The 24,681-nt window shown below is 47.6% G+C and overlaps 1 protein-coding gene across 6 annotated transcripts in view; it reads right to left on the bottom strand.

The window, feature by feature from the left end:
- The window catches only part of PRDM10 (PR/SET domain 10), a 1,331,210-nt gene that overhangs the window by 1,105,610 nt on the left and 200,919 nt on the right, over window positions 1-24,681 (bottom strand). For all 6 annotated transcript variants that reach the window (XM_078681965.1, XM_078681964.1, XM_078681969.1 and 3 more), the window contains one exon: window positions 8,951-9,010. In XM_078681965.1, the coding sequence (XP_078538091.1) occupies window positions 8,951-9,010 (60 nt within the window). The remainder of the gene's footprint in view (window positions 1-8,950; window positions 9,011-24,681) is intronic.

Genomic DNA, 24,681 nt, shown 5'->3' with positions numbered 1-24,681 from the left:
AGAAGGGTGAGGTGGATAGGCAATAGCGCAAAGAAGTTTCAGGGTGATTGTGTTGTCCTACATTTCTCTGACCCAGAGGTTTTGGCCAATATTCTACCTAACCTTTTACCTCCGCAACGGAGATCAACTGAAATCATTCCACTCACTCTAGACTTCTTCTATCAGTGTAGTGGGAGGGTCTCTAATAAAACAATGCTAAAAACTAAGTGGAACGTTGTTCCAACAAAAGGGCGGAGGGAAGCGAAGCGGCCAGAGTGGGGTCTAAATTTGGAGAATAGATTTTCAGCCTTTTCTAACTTAGATGACTGTGATTGACTTTCTATCAAACTAAGCCCAGTACCACTAGTTAATGGGGATCAGTTTCTGGATAGCTTACCTGCCCAGAATGTTAATTGCCCTACTAACGATTTGTTGAATAACCTGGTTGCCCAAGCAGATGGTGAGGCCTGTGTACTAAATTCTTTCCCTGGATTAGGCCAGGGACGTTTGTCAGGGGTTGCTAACCTACTCTCCTGGAACATAGCCGGCCTGACATCCAAACTCGATTGTGGTGACTGGCTTGGTTTTGTTACCCAATTTGATATTTGTATATTCCAGGAGACTTGGGCATGCGATCCTGTCTTTCTTTTAGGCTACTTGAATTTCTACGTGCCAGCTGTCAAGGGCCCGAAAGGTAGACCTATGGGGGGGCTTACTATATGGATCCGACAGTCACTAAATTTCTCAGTTAAAAACATAGCTATCGGACACAATGATATTCAGTTCATTAGGATTTCTAATGATAGAATAGGGTCACTTGACATTTACAACGTTTATATCAGGAGCTCCAAGGGTCGTTCTGAAACAATATTAGCCCTGGTCGACCTTATCGACGATCACTCTGATAAAAATAACATTGTTATAGCAGGAGACCTTAATAGGACGTTTGAGCCTTTGGTTGCGGGAGATGCTTTTACTGGTGCTGATGAGGATTCCTTTTGGGACATCCCTGAGCTGCATCTGAAACCAGTCTCCCGATGGACCGAGGATATAATAACTATCAATGCAATGTGTCTGGAAAAAGGCTTGAGAGCTATGAATGGGAGAACAGCTAGGGATAAAAATGGTTCACCAACTTTCGACAATGGGAGGCACAAAAGTCGAATTGACTACGTGATCTGTAGTTTGCATCTGTGGCCTACCCTTTGTGACATGGAAGTCATTATAAGACCTGAGAGTGACCACAATCCCTTATGTGTGACTCACAAATGGTGGCCTGCTGAGTTAAACCCTATCTGCCCGAATGAATTAGTTCCTCCGCCCATTATCCCTGAGAACAATATGCGCAGGTTAAGATGGGACACTGTAGCGAGAAATCAGCAGGCTATTGACATTATCAACAGTGAAACTGATCTAGCCATTCTTGCCATGGAACTGGCTAATGCCTCTCCTAAGGATCTGGGGGAAGTGGTTAAAATACATGATAGCCTCTTTGCTAAGATCAAAGTGCACTTTCTAAGACCTGACAAGCACAAGGGGGCTATCACTCGTAAAGATGCTAAATGGTATAATTCTGATTGTAGGAAGGCACGACTTGACCTTGGCCGGGCAATCAAGAAGCGAGACTGTGTGTCTGTTCCTCTAGCCAGGAAGGAGTACAAAGTATGCATTGCTAAAGCTAAGAGGGATTGGGACGAACAACGCTGGTGCAAACTGAAAAAGGCCAGTGACAGGAAGGATTCCAGAGCATTCTGGAATATTGTAAAATGGGGTTCTGAGAGAGCTGAAGAGTCTCCAAGTAATAACGTCTCACAGGAAGCATGGGTTAAATTCTTTAGTTCGCAATACACTCTTAATACCCGGGTCTCAGATGAGGACAGTATTGTTACGAAGTTTTTTGAAGGCAATAATTTTAATTACAAAGAGATTATGTCTGCTATTTGTGCAGTAAAATGTGGGCGAGCTCCAGGTCAAGATGGAGTGCCCGCTGATATATTTTTAAACGATAGTGAACGCTGGTGCAAATATATACATTTGCTTATTAATTCTATTGCTCAGGGAGCAGATGTCCCAGATTCATGGAGGGGTGCAGTTATTATCCCCGTGTACAAGAAGGGGGACCGTGCTCAGCCCTGTAACTATAGGCCTATTAGCCTCATTGATACTGTACAAAAAATTGTGGGACGTGTGGTGGTCAATAGGCTTCTTGACTGGGCTGAGGATTTTAGTATCCTATCTCCATTCCAAGCAGGTTTTAGAAGGGCAACAAGCACGATTGACCAAGTGTTCCGTTTCCAATTGATACAGTGGAAAACCGTGGTTTTGGGGGGGTGCAGCCTGTACGCGGCATTTGTCGACTTGCGGGCTGCATTCGACCTGGTCCCGCGTGCGAAACTGTGGCAAGTCTTGCATAGTCTGGGGGTCTCTGAAGAGTTACTAACTATGATACTGCGCCTCCACGAGTCTAACTATGCAAAAATTCAGTGGGGCGGCCACGGGATGGTCACTCCAGATTTCCGTGTTGAAAAAGGGGTCAGACAAGGGTGCTCAATGGCTCCTACTCTATTTACATTGTTCATAAACGGTGTAGTTTCACGATTGGTAACTGCGAATGTGGATGCTCCTTCTCTTGCAGGCCTAAAAATCCCCATACTAATGTTCGCGGACGACACGCTAATTTTATCAAAAACCCCTAGTGGCTTACAGCGTGCTCTGACAATTTTTGAGAACTTCTGTGGGGAACATGGACTGGAGGTGAACACTACGAAAACTAAATTAATGAGCTTTAAGCCGCAGCGTAGCTTCAAGTCCAAAATTATGATGAGCGGCGGGCCTTTAGAGTTAGTTAAATCATTCACTTACCTAGGTATCCAAATAGCTGATGACCACAGGTGGAACCAGCATATAAAAATTGCTATTTTGCGACACAAACAAATAGCTGGCACAATTAATTCTGAACACAGGAAGTCGCTAACTAAACCTGTTAAACCAGCCCTATTGGTATATGAAGCAAAGGCTATTGGGTCTGCACTTTATGGCGCAGAAATGTGGGGCTTTGAAAATCTTACATTTTTGCAAGCCTCTGAAAATAAATTTTTAAGAACTCTCACCGGTACACCCAAAAGTACTCCACTGTTGCCCCTCCGATACGACCTAGGAAGGAAACAAATCAAGGACTTGGCCAGATTACGCCCGATCTTATATTGGCGCAGACTCTGGACCACTCCTGAGCTCTCACATTATGCCGCGGGTTTTGTGGATGTCATCAAGGCTGATGGCTTCCACAAGATAAGCTGGCTTAAATCTCTGAAAACTATACTGTTTGAGCTAGGGTTAAGTTCTCTATGGCAGGACCCGGCAGGGGCATCATTCCCTTCTAAGCCTGTTTTAAAAAATATTTTTTGGGAATGGGTTGCTACCAAAACTTTAAATGCTTCAAATTCTGGGTCGATGTCTTTGTATTTCCTTGAGGCTAAAATGTATCCAGTCCTGGAATCATATTGGGATATCATCTCCAAACCAGGTGATAGGAAGCTTTTATTCCAACTGAGAGCTGGTGCACTTCCTATAAAAACATTGACAGCTAAATGGGGTTCAGGTGGTAGTAACACCTGCCCAGCCTGTGGGTTGGGGAGCGAGTCTCTGGGTCATTTTCTGTTTTCATGCAGAACTTATGCTATTCCAAGACGAGTGTGGTTAGCTCCTATGTGCAGGAACCTTGGGACATCATGTAGCTCTGTAGCTATGCGAATTATATGTACGAGTCCAGTTTCTTGGATCCAGATAGCTATAGCAAAGTATCTGGGTTGGGCGTTGTGAGAAGTTGGCCTGATGTGCAGTGCTCACTATTCTAGTGATCACTATATATCAGTCCAAACAACCCTTATTGATGATTGGTTGTAAGTCAACCTTATAGACCAGCTATCCTAGTAGCATGGATACGAGCAGTCTAAGGCTAAGACTCTAGAGGGCGTGTTAAGCCAGCTGTTTTACCATCACATTACCCCTTGAACACCCAGTGAAAGGACACCACACAAGTTGTTATGAAAATAAACAGTGTATTTATTTATAACAAGACTACCCTGGCTCTTTATGAGACAGGGAGCTAAGCACACAACAAAAACTCTTACGAAAATACTTTTAAGTTAGCACGTTACACAAATGCCCGAGGGGCACGAAAAACCATATACGCTAAAAGTGGAATGCGAATTACTAGCAGGTAAGTAACAGTTCTAATAGGCTTTGGAATCGCTAGGACTGGACTAGGGAATCGTTAGATTACTACTAGGAGGCCTAGGGGACTCGGGTGCAGAGTGTGCACTCTCACGCGGGATGCGGGACAAAGTCTATGGAAGCTAGAATTCACAAAGTTAGTGTTCACGGGCGAACCCGACCTGGTGGGAAGAAAACGACAGTGGATCCTGACCCTTGGATAGTGAGGCTATGCTGGGACACCGGAGTGCCGAAGTTACCTAGCCCAGGGGCTGCAGCTGCATAGGTCTGAAAAGACGTCGGGGATCTCGTTGCCGGACCAGGAGCCTGGAAGGAAGAAGTTGCTGGCAGGCGACCAGTGAAGGAAAGTTCGATGGATCCAAGCCTGGATCAAGGAAGAAGAAAACCTGAAAGCAGAGGGGACCAAGTTCTTGAATCACTAGCCAGTGATTAAGTGGGCACCAGGATGGCACCGGGCGAAGTCACCGCAGTCAGGTGAGTGGGCACTGCTGGGCTCTGCAGTCTCTCGGACCAGGAGGCGTTGTCGGCGACCAGGATGGAGGTGCGAGCTGTCCCACGAAGGATGGAGTCGTTGGCGTCGAAGTTACCCAGGATTGGGCAACAAGCCTTGGCTAATTCAAGCCCACGCGGTGGACTCAAAATGGCGTCTTGAGTGGACCAGGAGGGTCCAGGGTGCTCCTCTTCTGGAAGGGAGCAAGGGCCAGTCTGGAGCAACCAGACCAGCAGCAGAAATGTCGTCGGGCGTCGTCAGGAAGGCCACAAGCCAACGGGCTAGTAGCCAAACAACGCGGTGAGCAGCGGAAAGCAGAAGGGCCCCACGCAGATCGTGGAGATGCTGGGGGGCTGCACTTCGGAGCTGGAGCTGCTCAGAGTCGGGGCTTCTCGGACCCCAAAGCACTCACCAGTAGATTACTCGGCGGGCTTGCTGGACCGAAGTCGTGCAGTCTTGCAGATGGCCGGTCCCTTGAGGTCTCGTCGCACCCACGGTTCTCAGCTGGGCTGTAGAGGTGGGTAGAGGTCAGAGGTGCCAGGGAAGCCGGTTCTCGTCGAGCTGGGCAGTCGGATTCCGGAGGAAGGACTTACAGCAGACCGCAGTGTTCTTGGATGGTGCCTGCGGATGCAGGGTGACTACTCCTTAGTCACAAGGGAGAAATCTTAGGAAGAAGTCTTGAGTTCCTTTCGCAGAAAGTAGTTTCAGGATTCAAAGATGATCTGATTTGGAAGGGGGCCAGTCTCTACCTTTATCCTGTAAAAAGGGGCTGGCACGCGACTAAGTCCTGCCCTATGGGTGGGACTAGGAGGGGGGTGGTTACACCCACTTCCTTGGCGGGCTTTTCCCCAGCACAGGGTCTGGAGTGACCCTGGAACTGGTTCCAGCCAGCCTATGCACAGTGAGCACCGGGGTGCCACGTGCAGTCACCTTCCTCTAAAGCCCTGCCTACTTACAATACACAAAACCCTGTCTGGGACGGTGCTGGCACCGCCCCTGGCAGGAAACCCTTTGTCCTTATCTCCTGCTCTGGGAGGACTCCCAGCAGCAGGAGGGCAGACTTGTGTCTCGGTGGCAGCATCCATTTTGTGGATGCTAAGGCTCTGTCTGACTTTTAACCGGGTTATAGGTTACAGGCATGTCGTGTCCCTCTAGAAGGGTGGAATGCTAACCCCGTCGCCAGAATTGGCGAGGGGTTAGTATTCCAATTCGTATGACACCTTACTCGACATGTTTTGATAAAGCGATACCAGAGTTGGCACATAACCGCGAGGATTATAATGCACTTAAGAGTATATGGTATGCGATATCATGGAAACGGCTAAGGGATGGATCCCGAAAGCCGCAGACAGGCTCAGCTCATGCCAGAGCACCATCTCACACGATTCCAAGCACTCTGCCTTCAGGATTGTTAAGGCCTGCTATAGGAGTGACTGATAGGAGATCTGTGTGTCCATTTTTAGGGTTAGATATAGGTATACTATATCTAAAGCAAAGGGTGAGTACACCACCTTGCCCCAGCTGTCGTGCAGCCAGTTGTGTCAGTTTTAGTTAGTCAATCCAGGGGTGGCATAATACATGCTTCAGCCCCTGGGAGACTCCTGGGTGCACCTCAGCCCTGGGTACAGGGACTTGGAGAGGGCCCAGTGCCAATTCAGTACCTGAGTACAATTTGGATAGAGAGAACAGCTAGGCTGTGGGTCTGATTAGCAGGCCCACAGCCAGGGAAAGTCGTAAACCAGTGCAGCAAAAAGCAAAAAATCTGGGTGATCATAGGATTGCAGACCCTACTCTCCTACAGGCGTGGACGCTCAGGCAGAGACTGCTAGTTAAATGACTATTCTCTGTCTGAAAAACTAGACAGAGACTGCTAGTTAAATAACTATTCTCTGTCTGATAAATTGGTTCCCATGAATTTGACATTACTGCTCTTTTTAATTATTAATGATTTTGAATCAAGATAGAGACTGCTAGTAATTAACTATTCTCTGTCTCGATTAATTGTTTTTTTGCACTTGTATAATTGCTTTTAGATTCCAGCGTTTTACATCTTGGAAACTATCCTTGTCAAATGTTTTAATCCTTTTATAACTGAATGTATTTTTATCAGTATTTTATAGTGTTGTGTCAATGTGCTTGATTGTAAATTTAATTCACTTTTTATAACTCTGTGTATACTATGCTTTTATGAGTAATAACTCGAATAAAGCACTTTTTGACTTTGAAGTTGGGGACAGAAACATTCTAAATTAATGAAAAAGCATTATATTTCTTGCAGAGAGAAGGGTTGCTGATAACGTTCTTACTAAAAGTGGTATGGACTTCAATATCCTTGCAGTCTTGGATTCCTTTGCTAATAGGATGAGAAATAGATTCGCCTGGTTATATTAGAGGATTCTGGTTGGAGGGTACATATGAGATCATTCTCTGAGCTGGATCATAGTCTTTTTAGAGGTTCCTGGGTAGTTTAATCTGTCTTGAACCGAATGCAAGGAGTAATTGAGCCCCAGGGAAACATCTACGGCCCGATTGAATGGGTCTCAACGGTTTCAGCTGATGATTAGCCTTGCCACACAATTTTGGATAGTGTGTAACTTTTTGATCCCTCTTGTTTAGATGCCAGAGTACAATGTGTTCTCCTAGTAAGTGCCAGCATGATGAACGCTTGCCCTTATCAACGATGCTCTACATTTTACTGCTTTTGGATATCAAAGATGATTCAATATGTTATATCTATAAATAATAAGCATTTAAAGTCTCAGCAGAAATGCTGCACACACAAACACCGAAAAAAAAATGTCTTGGCGTATGTAGGGTGTCACACATATCAATGTTACCACAACATGCCCTTTGTATCATAATAAATACCATAGCACGATGTTAGCATATTACTATTAAGTCAAAACTGCATTATCCCTTCTAGAAAGGTACCCGGTCAGAGAATATGCAAACTAATTGACAGAGTATGAAAGTTCACGCTCACACGGATCAAAGCCATAAACTGGTAACATAAAGCTAAAGTGAAGAAAACAGTGACACCCCTGTAAAGAGATTCTGTAGTGTGCGCATCATGCATCGATACAAATCTGTGCCATCTACAATGAAGAAACACTGTAGAAGCTACTAGCTTTAGTCAACTGTTCTTATGAGGGAGTTCCACATTGTCTGCCCTTGTATGACGATGAAACACCTATTAACGGAACATGCCAAAACCTTCCGCATCAAAAACAGGAAAATCTGCTCAGAAACCCATTTACCGCTAAGCTACACCTTTTGCAGCTAGTAGCAAGTACATTGTTTCAGGGAGGTGTAAATGAAAGACAACAGATAGGTAAACTTACACATAAGTGCACAGGGGGTCTTGGCAGCAATGAGAAAATGTAAACCTAAAAAATCATATAAATGCAACATCATTCACCAATCAGCCCCGACTTTCCTCAATTCGCTGAAGCTGCCCTGTCAGCTATTAACTGGTTCCTTTCATGACTTGGGGCCCAGTAGCAGGGCTACTGAACAGCTTCAGACGGAAGACACAGTGGCTCAATCCAGATACCACCGAGCACAGTTCACTGCTGAACGGGAGCGTCTGCACAAGGGCGCTCCTCTCTATAAAGACATGTGCCACGGCAGACTTGGACCCGTACCCCGTTCAGTGGCAGTCCATCAACAAACAAAAAGCTATTGATAGCAATTGCCTTTCTTCTTATGGGCGTGAATCGAACAGACCCTAGAGGATATTATTCATCTACATTAATAATACACATTAACATGTCTGGATTGCAGTATTAGTGTGCTTTGCATGTTCTGCATTCGGATTGCCATCTTTACTTCCTCATTTACCTCCTTAAGCCTCATTTCCATAGCATTTACCTTTTGCAAGCAGCAACAAAACAAAACCAACTGAATGAACTAAACCAAAACTATAACTAAAACCACATCAGAAGCCATGCAACTCTACAAAGACTGAGCTTGTTCAGTTGAAGGAAGAGAGTAGGAAGAGGTGTGGCGCCGCGGCCTGGGCGACTGACTCCGGAATCTGGGGATCACGGTTCGATCCCCGGCACCGGCGGCAGATTAGCCCAGCACCATGTGACTCTGGGCAATAGCTTGCTTAATCTTCCCGACGGCCCCCAGCGCCTAGAGACCCTAACGGGTGATTGTGCGCTTTACAAATGTGGATATTATTATATTATTATATAATTGATAGCGAGTTGTTCTAAAATGAAGACAAAAAAAACGTGCACGCACCTGCTGGGTCGTGGCATGCTGCTGCACATATGCAACCTGCGACTGGTCTGGAAAAAGTGTCTGGAAAAGAGAATTGTGAAAGAGATCATGTTGATTTCGGACAATGTTGAAAGAAAACCTACTTCACTGCACCACCGGCGCCTTTGTTTTAATAACAAACATTAAAAACATTTCCACCTAAAACAATGTCTCTTTTACACGAACAAATAAACTAAGAGTAGGTTATTGTATTGCTGAATTTTAATTATTAATTTACAATGGCATAGTAATGTCATAGTATGGTAAAATCACAGAACTAGATCAGGAGACTTCAATGTACACGGTATAATGTCAAAGAAGATTCCGCGGTGTTAAAAAAAATGGAGAGCAAAACCCAGCTCCTGGGATGAGACTAACCATGCTAAAGTTGACTTAAAAGAAGATATGAAATCATATGCCCCAGCGTAGTTCTTCGTGAGAACTGGACACCCTGCCCCATTATGGAAAAGAGAAGCACATCCGACAACTGTGCAATGGTATTTACAAAAGCACAGCAGCCTGCTCAGAATAATTAGGGTATTCTACACATGGACTGGGTGGAATTTGCTCAAATAACTTTAACTACTAATTTTCCATAGGACCGGAGAGAGCAGTAACAATTTTGCATTTTTGTTGCAGTAAGTGCAGTATTCAAAATCAGCAGGATTTGATACTAGAGCGGTACTCCAATTAATCCTAACTTTCATGCATTTTTCCATGAATCTATATGAGAGTTCTCCGTCATAGCCGGTCTAGATGCATTTCTTGTCTCCACTTCACCTGGGCAACAAACACAAGCACTGAGAAAGATACTTGGTGGCTGAGGGTACAAGCAGTTATATAGACAGACTTATGGTGCACTACAAAATGCAAAAATTAAACATAGCACACATTCTGAGCTGAATCCCTGAACTGAATTATTTCAACACAAATGTGATTTTCAAAGATAATTGATGCGTTTAACATGCATTTGCACAGAATATTTTTATACGCAGTTTCTGCTGGGAAACGACCTTGTTCTGGAGTCACGCAAGCCGAACAACGACTTGCCCGAACAACGACTCCGCCTTAACGACTCACATGAATGGTTAAGGCTGATTCGGTTTAGTGTTCAGGCAGGGCAGAGTTCGGAGGAGTGTCGCAGAGGAACAGGTAAGAGGGATTAATTTTCAGGGGGTGGAGGGATTTGGGGTTAGTTTTTAGGGGGTATGGGTGAATGTGTTTGTTTAGAAGGTGTGCGAGGGATTCGTTTGTAAGCAGTTGAGATCATTTTTAGGGGGAGTTGGTGATCATATTTTTTTAAGGTGGGGGAATTAGTTTTAAGGGGGTTGAGTTCGTTTTTAGGGGCGGGGGTTTGGGATTCGTTTTTATTTATTTATTTATTTATGACATTTGATTAAGCGCGAACAAATGCCCGTGGGCGTCTCGGCGCTGCAACATCTGCAATAATTCTCCCGCTGCGGAAAGTGTGTTCCAGTGTTACTGGTTAAACAGCCAGGTCTTCAGCTGTTTACGGAAGGACCATAGAGTGGAACTAGTCCTGATTGACTGGGGTAAGGTATTAATTTAGGTGCCGAGACCAGGAACCTACGGTCTTCCCCAGGAAACAGTTTTGGTGCGGGGGACCACTAAATCATTGAGGGTGGTGGAACAAAGCGATCTGGATGGACAATAGGGGATCAATTGTTCTTTGAGAAACGAGGGTCCCTGTTCATGCAGTGCCTTGTATACAATGCAGAGAGTCTTGAACTTAATCCTGCTTCTAATAGGGAGCCAATGAAAGTTTCTGATTGTATCAGTCGCAGACTTGTATTTAGGAATTCTGGCGAGTAATCTTGCTGCTGAGTTTTGAACGGTCTGCATTTTATTGATTACCCTAACCTGAGCATTTGCAAAAAGACCATTGCAGTAGTCCAAAGTGGACAACACTAGAGAGGTCACCAAGGTTTTACCGGCAGTTTCAGGAAGGAAGGGGATGATTTTCTTTATTAAGCGTAATTTATGGAAGGCTGAAGAGGCTATTTGGTTGGCATGGGAAACGAAGTTGAGGTGGTCGTCAAAGACAACTCCCAAATTCCTTACCTTAAGGGCAGGTTTAGGCGGGGTTCCAAAAGCCGCGGGCCACCAGGCGGGAGACCAGGTTGGAGTAAGTTGTCCAAATATGACGACCTCCGTCTTGTCGGAGTTAAGTTTTAGACAATTGGAGGCCATCCAGTCCCCAATTGCCAACATTCCTTCTTTAAAACTCTCGGCCACCTTGTAACAGTTATTTTTAATGGCCAGGACTAACTGCGTGTCATCCGCATAAGAGGTTAGGCTCATCCCATGTGCTCGAATGATGTTGGCTAGGTCCGACACGTAGATGTTGAAGAGTGTCGGACTCAGGGATGAGCCTTGTGGAACCCCACATGGCAGAGACAGGTTAGTTGATTGGAACGATCCCAGTTTGACAGCCTGAGTTCTTTCAGCCAAAAAGGATGCCTATAGTTGTCTGTTGAATGCTCATTTTTTCGACACATCGAGTGATCGACCGTGTTGAAAGCTGCAGATAGATCTAGTAGCACTAGTACTGCTGTTCCGCCTTGATCTCGAATGGTTCTGATGGCGTCTGCAGCTTTGATCAAGGCGGTTTCAGTGCCATGGAACTTACGGAACCCAAATTGGGTGTTGTCAAGTAAGTGATGTTCCTCTATGAATTCAGATAACTGAGTTCATAGCTTTTTCTGCGACTTTTACCAGAAATGGGAGGCTTGCTATTGGCCGGTAATTTTTCAGTTCGTCCTTATCAAGATGAGGTTTTTTTAATAATGGTTTAAGGAGTGTTTTTTTTGAGTGAATCTGGATAGGTTCCTGATCTAAACATAGCATTACAGATTTGCGTAATGGCAGATATCAGGGAGTCCATAATTGGTGGGAGAATTTTAAAGGGGCATGGGTCTAGTGCAGAACCAGTTTTGATAGTGGTGATGATATCCGATGTTTGAGCATCGGTGATGTCTTTGAAGTGGGTAAATTTGGGAACAGGGTGTATGCGGTTAGTGATACTTAAGGGAATTTTGATGTTATCCGAAAAGGCTGAAAAAAATGTTGTTGACCTTTGTGAAGAAAAAAGTGGCCAAGGCATCGCAGAGGGATTGAGAGGGAGGTGGGTTTAGGTCAGGAGAGTACGCTGCTAGCTGCTTGGTAGTATCATAAAGTTCTTTTGAGGAATTCTTGGCTAGCTCTATCCGTTCACTTAAGTACTTCTTCTTAGCCTCAGTGATCATGGATTTATATTTGGCCAACGTCTCCTTATAGCGGATTTTATTTTCTTTGCTATAAGACTTCCGCCAGTGTCTCTCCCTATTCCTGCAGAATTGTTTCTGGGTCCTTAGGTCTTCGGTAAACCAAGGGCAGAGGGGGCCGATCTATTTCTGGTCACATATTTAAGGGGAACCAGTGAGTTTGTAGCGCTACCCAGCCAATCCTGAAATTGTTTGGTAGCTGTGTTGGGGTCAGTAGAGAATATAGGCTGGGAATTATCAAGTAGGGTTTTTAGGCTTGAGTTGTCTATATCGTTCCAAGCCTTAAAAGGTTGGCGGCAAGTTGTGGGTACTATGGGCATTGGTGTTTCATAGATGGTAATTGAGCCCAGAATGTCATGATAATCAGACCATGTGAGTGGGAGGACATGAGTTATATAAATATCCTCCTGATTGGAGAAAATGCCATCCAAAATGTGGCCACCGTCGTGGGTAGGGGAATTGACCAATTGAGGGAGACCAAGGGTATTCTTGTCCGAGAGAAGGGAGGACGTATCCCTGTCCTCTAATTTATCTAAATGAAAATTAAAGTCACCCAGTACTGGTAATGATTTTTCAAGTGCGAAGGATCCCAGGATTGAACTTAAATCAATGAAGAATTCTGACCGTGGTCCTGGTGGTCTGTATACGAGAATACCTCTAAAATTATTACAAGGGGATAGTTTAATGGAAAATTGCATGGCTTCACAAGAGGATGAGGGAATAGCGACGGTCCTAAACTTAAATGTGTCGCGAGCGATGATGGCTAGCCCGTCCCCTTTTTTGCGCTGTCTATCCTGTCTGTTGGTTGGTTGATAGCTTTATTTCGATATGCAGGTATCATAAAAGCATTACACATAGGTATAAAACATATAAATTCTCTATCAGGTCTGCAATATCTTGTCTATGTTTACCAAGTGAGCGGACATTGGTGAGTGCTATCAAAGTGCTCTTAGGGGCATTTTTATAGCCAGAGAAAGTTGTTTTATTAACCAGAGGAATGGAGGCCTTACAATGGGGACAGGAATGCATGGATGGTCCAGGGAAGAGTATAGGATCAATCTTTAGGCAGTAACTATGGTTGAGTGGGCGCAGCGTATGCAGCGTAATGTTCGAGTATTGCAAACTGGGGGCTGGGGCATCTGGGCCAGGGGTAGCGGCCCTGGGCCCGGTCCAGGCGCGGACGGGCGCAGACGGGCTTGCCTTGGGGCTCTGTTTGTTTATATGGTGTCGGGGGAATTAGTTTTTAAGGGGTTGAGTTCGTTTTTAGGAGGTGGGGGTGATCGTGATTATTATTAGGGTGGGGGAATTCGTTTTAACTGGATTGAGTCTGTTTTTAGGGGGTAGGGGTTTGGGATTCGTTTTTAGGGAGTATGGGTGAAAGTGTTTGTTTATAGGGTGTAGGGGGATTCATTTTTATGGGGCAGGAGGGTTTGGGGGGGGATCAGGGTAGTAGATGAAAAGCATTTTTTTTAACATGCATTCCTTTTCCATGAAGAATCGTGGTTAAGGAATGCATGGTAAAAGAAATCGTGGTTTAGACGAAGTCGTGGTAGAGCCCACGTAGTTCGGGAAGTCGTGGTTGTGGAACAAGTTCCAATATACAACCGTTTCTGCTTTGTGAAAGGCCAACAAAATGCTAAAATCCAGGGTATTGTTCTCTCTATCAAAAATAAACAGGGAGAGTAGGGTCAAAGGGAAAGGTTTAAAGACCTACTACTGGTTCATTTCCCCAGCAACATCATATGAATAACAAACAGGAACCTAGGAGGTCTATAGGCCAAGCAACTTGCTGGCAAAACTTGCAAATATATCTCTATGTCAGTTGGTGCTGCAGTCACCATGTAACAGTGTCTAAAAAATAGAAAGAGAGCGAGAGACCTGTGTGAGAGAAAGGACAAAGAGAAAGAGTCGTACTATCTAAGTCTCAATTGGAAAACTGGTCAAACCAGATCCAGTAAATCTGATCTGGCGTAGTGACCCAACCCCTGGTGTCACCGCTCCTGAATGCACTTCCCCCCCACCCTCCGGTGACTTTTTACCCCTCACTGACCAACCGCGCTGCTTGCATCGGTATTTACAGCCCAAGCCTCAGAGCAATGAAAGGGGAAAGCCGAGGACCCCCCCTCCTTTAACCACCAGTACATTTTACACCTCGTATGTGCACTGCCCATGTGTGTGGTGAGAGTCAAAGGGGTGCGAACAGAGCGGCCGTAGGAATGGAGGAGGAAATATTGGGTCAGAGGGTGCAGGCGGAATGCAGGAGAGGAGGATATCGAAAGCAGCAGATGGGAGACCAGAAAGAGGCGGTAAATTAAGAAACATGGAAACTGCTGCGGGAGTGGGCAAGCACAGCCCTGCAGCAGTAGGCAGGGTTGTCCACTGCAATAGTGAGCTCAGGCGGGGCAGGCGGCTCTAAATAACAGACACTACCATACTGTAGCGAGGATCAGAGACTAGACTCATGGGACAAGAAGGGAAACCATAGCGATGCAAGTGACTGGCATAGTACTGCAGAATAAAACATTAGAAAGAGTGGAAAAAGGGCAGCGCCGGCAACTCCTGCGGGTAAATAAACAAGCATTGGAAATGCAATCGGTCTCGGATTTATTTGAGTTAGAGCTAATGGCATTGTAAATGGCAATGTCTTTTAGCCATGTGTTATGAAGTGTATGCATGTGGTGTGTAGTGGAATTATGTGGGTTAGATTGGAATTGTAGCAATGGTGGCATGCTGCGCTTTAGATGAATATGTTTAAAAGTAAAGTGCATCATACTGCGATTGCTACAATAGTTAATTGTGGATGCGTTAACAATTGATGTGTGCACTGATGGCTGGTGGTGTGTGTGCCTGTAGAAATTGTGCACTGATGACTGGGTGTGTGTGTGTGTGCCTGGTGGAAGCTTGCACTGCCGTCTGAAGGTGTGTGAGCCTGGTGAAAGCGTGCACAGACGGCTGGTGGTGTGTGTGCCTGGTGAAAGCGTGCACGGACGTCTGGTGGTGTGTGTGCCTGGTGAAAGTGTGCGCTGGTGGTGTGTGTGTGTGTGTTTGGTGAAAGCGTGTACTGACGTCTGGTGGTGAGTGCCTGTTGGAAGTGTGCACTGACGGCTGGTGGTGTTTGTGCCCAGTGAAAGCGTGCACTGACGGCTGGGTGGTGGTGTTTGTGCCCGGTGAAAGCGTGCACGGACGACTTATGGTGTCTGTGTCTGGTGAAAGTGTGCACTGACGGTGTGGTTGCGTGTGTGGTGGTGAGTGTGTGGTGGTGAGTGTGTGGTGTTGTGTGGTGTTGTGTTGTGTGGTGGTGTGTTGTGTGTGTGGTGTGTGTGTGGTGTGTGTGTGGTGGTGTGTGGTGGTGTGTGGTGGTGTGTGGTGGTGTGTGTGTGTGTGTGGTGGTGTGTGTGTGTGTGGTGTGTGTGTGGTGTGTGTGTGTGTGTGTGTGGTGGTGTGTGTGTGTGTGTGTGTGTGTGTGTGTGGTGGTGTGTGTGTGTGGTGGTGTGTGGTGGTGTGTGTGTGTGTGTGTGGTGGTGTGTGTGGTGGTGTGTGTGGTGGTGTGTGTGGTGGTGCGTGTGGTGGTGTGTGTGGTGGTGTGCGTGTGGTGGTGTGCGTGTGGTGGTGTGCGTGTGGTGGTGTGCGTGTGGTGGTGTGCGTGTGGTGGTGTGCGTGTGGTGGTGTGCGTGTGGTGGTGTGCGTGTGGTGGTGTGCGTGTGGTGGTGTGCGTGTGGTGGTGTGCGTGTGGTGGTGTGCGTGTGGTGGTGTGCGTGTGGTGGTGTGCGTGTGGTGGTGTGCGTGTGGTGGTGTGCGTGTGGTGGTGTGCGTGTGGTGGTGTGCGTGTGGTGGTGGTGTGTGTGGTGGTGGTGTGTGTGTGGTGGTGTGTGTGTGGTATTATGTGTGTGGTCTTGTAAATGTAAATGTGTTTGTATTTATATAGCGCACTTCTACCCAGAGGTCTCGTAGCGCTGTATTCATACCGATGTGGAACCCATCCTGGCTTTCCTGTGAAATGTCCACTCCTGGGCACCCCCAAGGTGAAGCCAGGTATCCACACGCTGCTGGGGCCGTTTTGAAGATTAAGCAAGCTATTGCCCAGATTCACAGAGTGGGACCCATGATTAGACTAGGCACCGAGGCGAGAATGATCAGGTCCGGGGAAATTGATTCCAAGAGCCGCCGAGGCGGGAATTGAACCCTGATCCCGGGCCAGACCTCTGCATCAGGGTCTGCCGCTCTAACCATTGAGCCACGCTTCTTATATGTGTGGTGTTGTGTGTGTGTGTGTGTGTGTGTGTGTGTGTGTGGTGGACTTAGTTCGAGTTTTCGTACCCTGCACACTCACACACTGCCCCTACACACTCAGACTGCTCACCCTACACACTCACACAATGTTCACCCTGCACTCACACACTGCTCACCCTGCATACTCACACACTGCTCACCCTACACTCACACAATGTTCACCCTGCACACTCACACAATGTTCACCCTACACGCTCACACAATGTTCACCCTGCACACTCTCACAATGCTCACCCTACACACTCACACAATGCTCACCCTACACACTCACACAATGCTCACCCTACACACTCACACAATGCTCACCCTACACACTCACACAATGCTCACCCTACACACTCACACAATGCTCACCCTACACACTCACACAATGCTCACCCTACACACTCACACAATGCTCACCCTACACACTCACACAATGCTCACCCTACACACTCACACAATGCTCACCCTACACACTCACACAATGCTCACCCTACACACTCACACAATGCTCACCCTACACACTCACACAATGCTCACCCTACACACTCACACAATGCTCACCCTACACACTCACACAATGCTCACCCTACACACTCACACAATGTTCACCCTGCACACTAACATACTGCTCACCCTGCACACTCACACACTGCTGACCCTGCATACTCACACACTGCTCACCCTGCACACTCACACAATGTTCACCCTGCACTCACACACTGCTCACCCTGCATACTCACACACTGCTCACCCTACACTCACACAATGTTCACCCTGCACACTCACACAATGTTCACCCTACACGCTCACACAATGTTCACCCTGCACACTCACACAATGCTCACCCTACACACTCACACAATGCTCACCCTACACACTCACACAATGCTCACCCTACACACTCACACAATGCTCACCCTACACACTCACACACTGCTCACCCTACACACACACACAATGTTCACCCTGCACACTAACATACTGCTCACCCTGCACACTCACACACTGCTGACCCTGCATACTCACACACTGCTCACCCTGCACACTCACACACTGCTCACCCTGCATACTCACACACTGCTCACCCTACACACCCACACACTGCTCACCCTGCACACCCACACACTGCTCACTTACACACTGCTGGCCCTGGACACCCACCTTTATTAGCCTTGAAAGCATGTAGGATTTTACAACTATGAAAAATACTCAAAGAAATCCTCCATACAAAGCTCTGATGTTGAATTAAACAAACAGTACTAACTCTGAAATGCTAGGAAATGCAGCTACATGTGCACAGCGGTTTTGAGTGAAACGTATTCCCCGAGTTCGTTGAATCGACGAGGTTCCGTCTCACTGAGAACTCTTGCCTTCTGACTGAAAATGTTAAAGAAAAAAAATGCGAGAACTATTGCAGCAGTATAATATCTGCAGGGGGCAGACACGAGCAATCACCGTGGTGAATATACTGCTGAGTGACAAGAGATGGGAACACCAGCAGATTCATGGAGCCTAGGAGCTGCACCATCACAAGAAGTCATTTCTCTAGCATCCCTGTTTCAAACACACACACAGCGTATAGCAGTTCTTTCTGTAACATTTATTAAAATAAACATCTAATATCAGGAGACATTCAAGAATACATCTGTGACCTAACGATATTGCCGTGCGTCAGCTGAGAAATTTAGCACTTTGCCATTCATGACGGAATTAAGTACGTCAGTGAAACAAAGTGACCCCTGTGGTCCCACAAGGTGTGCTCTTGATTCGTGAGAAGCATGTGAAGCGCAATCCTCATTAAGTTCAAGAAGGCAATCACATTCAACGTCTCAGCCATCAAGCGTTTAACAATTGTGTCTGTAGCAGGGAGAGGATGGGGCAGTCCTGTGGTGCTCGTCACGGCTCAGTTATGGTGCAAGTCCTCCTGGGATACCAGCCGAACAAACTTTTGGCTAGCCCCCTCTCTAGTAAAGGAACAAATGAGTGTACTTTCAGGGTCACGTGTACCTGTAGAGAACACATGAGAGTACACGCTGGGAGATGCTAAATTATGGGGGTTGGCAAGAGTACAACCTGGCTGGGGTAGGCATCAAGGGACAGGCGATGGTACACCCTGCCAGCGGCATATTTGCTGGGATGTGGGTAACAGTCCTCAGGACGGTGGGTACACCTGCATGGGCAGGTTTGATTACAGTTGGGGAGGGATAAACCTGTGAGGGACTACAGATGAGCGTTCACCCTCGGCGAGGTATACCTGCAACCAAGGGGTCATAGTAGTCACAGAGATGGACACACCTTCAGAGGACAGTTGAGAGTCCACCTGGGGAAATGTAAATGCGGCGGCATTGGGGACCTTTACATGAGCGGCAGATGTGAGCCTGCATCGGGGGCGGTGGGGTGTTCTTAGAGGCAGCGGTATACCTGGAGGTGACAGGTGTGCATATTCGGGTGAAGTGCTGGTGAGCCTGAGGTGACTCTTTATTGGGCGTACCTAAATTGAGATTGCACTGCTGAGTTTTGGGACAGTGGTGAGTCTGTGTGTTTGTGTGGAGGAGTGGGGGTAGTATACCCCTAGAGAAAGGTCCAACTTGACAGTAAATCTGAGAACTAAGGTAAGATTATATTTCAGTAGGTAGAGGTATACCCGGGCGAGACCTTCAGTTACACCTGGGGGAGAAGTTGGAGTATTACTCAGGAAAGAGGCAAATTGTATATGGAGAGAGGTGTCCACGTACAGCACGACATTCCTTTCAAAGTATCATGATATTGTTGCGTTTTCTAAACTCGTCTCGGTGTTTAAAGATGTAACGTTTGTATTTAATTTCAGTTGATGTATACACACCTGTCTCAGTAAAGAAGGAAGTGTGTACAGCTGCGTTTTTTAAATGGCACTGTGTGTTGTCTTCCGGTTGTCTCAGAATGCTCTGACTTGGGCTCCAGGTGAGGCTGCGTCTCTCAAGAGGGAGGTGGGGTGTTATCCGAGCAGGAAGCGCGGATTATACTCGAGGATAAAGACGGGGTTGTACCTGCGAGAGGCAAATATATGACCGGGTGGGCCAGACAGTGGGAGCAATAAGCATGACGGAGATAATGACAGGAGCAAGAGGGAGGTTACCACCTATCAGACCAATACCATCATTTTAAAGTGGGCGCAACGTAGATGGGCAACACCCTGCCACGGCCAGGACTATGGGCTTCGATAATTGAGGTACATGCGCGCTGTGTCCCAGCCTTTGCTGGTGGCAATGCAACAACAAGCATTTACAATGCAATGGTTTTGCCTTTGTTAAAGTTAGAGCTATTGGCATTGCTCTTGACACTCTGAAGCTCCACTCTGAAGCTCCACTCTGCACTCTGAAGCTCCACTCTGCACTCTGAAGCTCCACTCTGCACTCTGAAGCTCCACTCTGCACTCTGAAGCTCCACTCTGCACTCTGAAGCTCCACTCTGAAGCTCCACTCTGAAGCTCCACTCTGAAGCTCCACTCTGAAGCTCCACTCTGAAGCTCCACTCTGAAGCTCCACTCTGAAGCTCCACTCTGAAGCTCCACTCTGAAGCTCCACTCTGAAGCTCCACTCTGCACTCTGAAGCTCCACTCTGAAGCTCCACTCTGCACTCTGAAGCTCCACTCTGAAGCTCCACTCTGCACTCTGAAGCTCCACTCTGAAGCTCCACTCTCCACTCTGAAGCTCCACTCTGAAGCTCCACTCTCCACTCTGAAGCTCCACTCTGAAGCTCCACTCTCCACTCTGAAGCTCCACTCTGAAGCTCCACTCTCCACTCTGAAGCTCCACTCTGCAGCTCCACTCTGCAGCTCCACTCTGAAGCTCCACTCTGAAGCTCCACTCTGAAGCTCCACTCTGAAGCTCCACTCTGAAGCTCCACTCTGAAGCTCCACTCTGAAGCTCCACTCTGAAGCTCCACTCTGAAGCTCCACTCTGAAGCTCCACTCTGAAGCTCCACTCTGAAGCTCCACTCTGAAGCTCCACTCTGAAGCTCCACTCTGAAGCTCCACTCTGAAGCTCCACTCTGAAGCTCCACTCTGAAGCTGCACTCTGAAGCTCCACTCTGAAGCTCCACTCTGAAGCTCCACTCTGCACTCTGAAGCTCCACTCTGCACTCTGAAGCTCCACTCTGAAGCTCCACTCTGCACTCTGAAGCTCCACTCTGAAGCTCCACTCTGCACTCTGAAGCTCCACTCTGAAGCTCCACTCTGAAGCTCCACTCTGAAGCTCCACTCTGCACTCTGAAGCTCCACTCTGAAGCTCCACTCTGAAGCTCCACTCTGCACTCTGAAGCTCCACTCTGAAGCTCCACTCTGAAGCTCCACTCTGAAGCTCCACTCTGAAGCTCCACTCTGAAGCTCCACTCTGAAGCTCCACTCTGAAGCTCCACTCTGAAGCTCCACTCTGAAGCTCCACTCTGAAGCTCCACTCTGAAGCTCCACTCTGAAGCTCCACTCTGAAGCTCCACTCTGAAGCTCCACTCTGAAGCTCCACTCTGAAGCTCCACTCTGAAGCTCCACTCTGAAGCTCCACTCTGAAGCTCCACTCTGAAGCTCCACTCTGAAGCTCCACTCTGAAGCTCCACTCTGAAGCTCCACTCTGAAGCTCCACTCTGAAGCTCCACTCTGAAGCTCCACTCTGAAGCTCCACTCTGAAGCTCCACTCTGAAGCTCCACTCTGCACTCTGAAGCTCCACTCTGCACTCTGAAGCTCCACTCTGCACTCTGAAGCTCCACTCTGCACTCTGAAGCTCCACTCTGCACTCTGAAGCTCCACTCTGCACTCTGAAGCTCCACTCTGCACTCTGAAGCTCCACTCTGCAGCTCCACTCTGCACTCTGAAGCTGCACTCTGAAGCTCCACTCTGCACTCTGAAGCTCCACTCTGAAGCTCCACTCTGCACTCTGAAGCTCCACTCTGCACTCTGAAGCTCCACTCTGCACTCTGAAGCTCCACTCTGCACTCTGAAGCTCCACTCTGCACTCTGAAGCTCCACTCTGCACTCTGAAGCTCCACTCTGCACTCTGAAGCTCCACTCTGCACTCTGAAGCTCCACTCTGCACTCTGAAGCTCCACTCTGCACTCTGAAGCTCCACTCTGCACTCTGAAGCTCCACTCTGCACTCTGAAGCTCCACTCTGCACTCTGAAGCTCCACTCTGCACTGTGCTCCTGAAAGGACAGTTCTGGGACACCATGACGCACCACTACCCTTCGGTGTCAGTGTGTGACCAAGAAACGCAGGGATCCGTGATACACATGTGGGGGTGCATGTGTGCGTGCATACATGTGTATGTAACAGAAAGCGGTGTCGATCGTGTCGTGACAGAGTTGGTTCATGACAATCGTCTCGCGGTGGCTGTTCTAGTCTGACGGTGACCTTGGACGTGGTTTGTTTCTCTCGTCCGCTCATGCAATCCTGGGCCGGACAAGAGAACATTCAGACCTGTCACCGGTGGCTCTTGGGCGGCCGGGGACCCGTCTCTAGAGCTCAGGATGGGGGGCTGGGGACGGGAGGGGTGGGGGCCTGAGCGCTCTGCGCTCTCCGTCAGCCGCGGCCCACTCAGTACACGGGGCTCTGGCAATCTCCGTCACAGACTGCCTAGGACTGCCTAGGAGTGTACGGGGCTCTGGCAATCTCCGCCACAGAGTTCCCAGGAGTACACGGTGCTCCGGCGATCTATGCCACTGTGCATTAGAGCTGGTGTGTCTAGTAGTACATGGGGCTCTGGCGATCTCCGTCACGGACTGCCTATACGTGCACGGTACTCTGGCAATCTCCGCCACAGAATTAGGGAGGGGGAGCAAAGGAGGTGCCGGCAATGCTGGAACAGACTCGGGGGCGTTCCCGGCGTCGCGTGACGTCGGCAAAAGCCAAAGAATGTCGGGAACGCCCCCGTGTCTGGTCCGGCATTGACGGACAGGCCCCTCGTCCAATGGCAAGGCTCCATTTACGGAGCCAGCCAATGAATGAGGAGGGCCGACCCAAAGCACACTACAATTCTCATCAGGTTTTCGCCTGCGCGAAAAAGACTGCGCATCTTTTTGGCGAGGCAAAACCTAAAAACTACCATTAAACGCCACGGTCTTTGAGTCACTGTCGAAAACCAACGGAAATTAAACAAGACGTCAGCGGTTGTTTTTTTTAGTTGCATCGCCGTGAAATGGATCCAAAAAAAACAAGCAACGACTGTGAACACCCTCAACTGCCTGTATTCAGAAGTGCAGCCCTTGCATGGCTGACTCAGGCTTTTATCCTCCGAAAGCCGTCCAATCTGTAACACTCATTGTGTAAAGAGCCTCATATAAAATTCCCCTGAAAGATCACCAGTACATACCAAAAGGTGCAAACAGTTACTAAAACTCGTAAATGCTAAAGATGGGAAGGGCAGCCAGGCATGAGAGATTAAAAAAAAAATAAAAATAAAAAATCGGGCGGGCGCTGTCTTTATTAACGAAAACAGGGCGCGTGCCTCCTGCTGTGGGCTGAGATGGCACAGTATGCGGCGGCAGAAAGCATCAATTCAAACAAGCTGTATAGACAAAGTTAAAACTGCCCCCACCCCACCCCATCCCAGCTCGCTGCAGCCAGTGCACAGCGCCTAAAGAGACCCCTTCCGGGCCCTATGTCCTGCTGCAGTCAAAGACTCTAGAAACATTCACTCTGTGCACGGGATCATGGTATATTGTCACTGTTCACTTATTTCACCAAAGAGAAAAGCATGAGCTGTCACCCGCTGTCTACAATGACTGAAGCCGGAGTCCAGCGTTTTGAAGCGCCCCCACATCACCCCACCCTGCTGTAGCGTCCCCCCGACAGAACACTTTATAAACGGTGAAAGCACGCATGCACGTGTGCATGCGGGTGTATTTTATATGTACTAGACTTGTGACCTTTCACTCACTTTATTAAAGACTGAAGTGAAAAGCGATGTCTCACTGTCCGAGCTGCCTGCAGAAAGGCCCAGCACTTTAAAGCACCACCACCCCTCATCCGTGCTTTAATGAACTGTTAATGCGCTCGTGAACTGGGGCGCATCTGTAACAACTACTATTGCAAACTTTCAATCATCTAATTAAAGAGAAAGTGTAAACTTTTAGTGTTGTATTGCGCCGATTCTTTGCAGCTTTAAGTGACGCGGCATGCTGCGCAAGTTTGGACCTCACCCGGCTGACCAGACGGACTGCGTGCCTGTGCTGCATTTGGCTCTTGCTTCGCCGTGGAATGGATTAAAAAAATAAAAAGCAGCATTGAAAGCGATCCGACCCCCAGACAAACTCTAAAACTTCACCTGTGGCCCTTCAATCATTATTTGTGAGTGTACCTGTCATAGAGGGTACCTGTACCTGCCAGAGACTTTCACCAAGGTGACCAGTCCCAAGCATCCACGGCAAGGACCAATCAGGGGCGCGTTTTGCTTCACTTCCCACACTCTAGCCAAGGAACCGTGTGTACAAATAAGCCTCCCACTAAAGGCTCTCGTGCACAGTGCACTCTGCTTAATGCGCGGCTCGGAACTTTCAAACTGCAAACAAAGGCTTTATGGAGTGATAATGCGCTCCAAGCCTTAATCAGACGAACACAGCGATCTTATACGAGGCGGAATACGTCGTCCTCTCAAAACAACAGGTCAGCGCAGGGGCGTAGGAGACACTAAAATTCTGGGGGGGACAGGGACAACCTTGTGGAATTTCCAGTGACCCTATACAAATCACCACCCATTAAACAAATACAATCGCATACTTTCGAAGTGAAATATTGAGAAAAGCATGCATGTTGTCACATGTATGCTTTATTGTTATTTACATTCATATAGTAATCAGACCAAATGTTAAAAAAATGTATATGAATCTTGCATCTTTATGCACTAAGCAAACAAAGGTCGCTGACTTAGGTTGGGGGCGTCATGTTTGCAAGTGCCTTATTTATTTATTTATTTTTGCAGAGTTTTATAAAGCGCGAACTAGACCCGAACCGAATCAGGTATCAGAGCGCTTTACATAGTACCAGTTACGTTACATGAGGACACACATTCATTTTAGGCACGGGGAGATTAAGTGATTTGCCCAAAATCACAGGAGGTTTTGGCGTCGTTACCGAGACTCAAACCCAGATCCCCAGGTCCGAGGTTGAGCACCCTAGCCATTAGGC

This window comes from Lissotriton helveticus, chromosome 3_1 (genome assembly GCF_964261635.1).
Source record: "Lissotriton helveticus chromosome 3_1, aLisHel1.1, whole genome shotgun sequence".
Taxonomy (NCBI): domain Eukaryota; kingdom Metazoa; phylum Chordata; class Amphibia; order Caudata; family Salamandridae; genus Lissotriton; species Lissotriton helveticus.
Note: the sequence above shows the minus strand (reverse complement) of the source record. Positions and strands in the feature narration are given on the sequence as shown.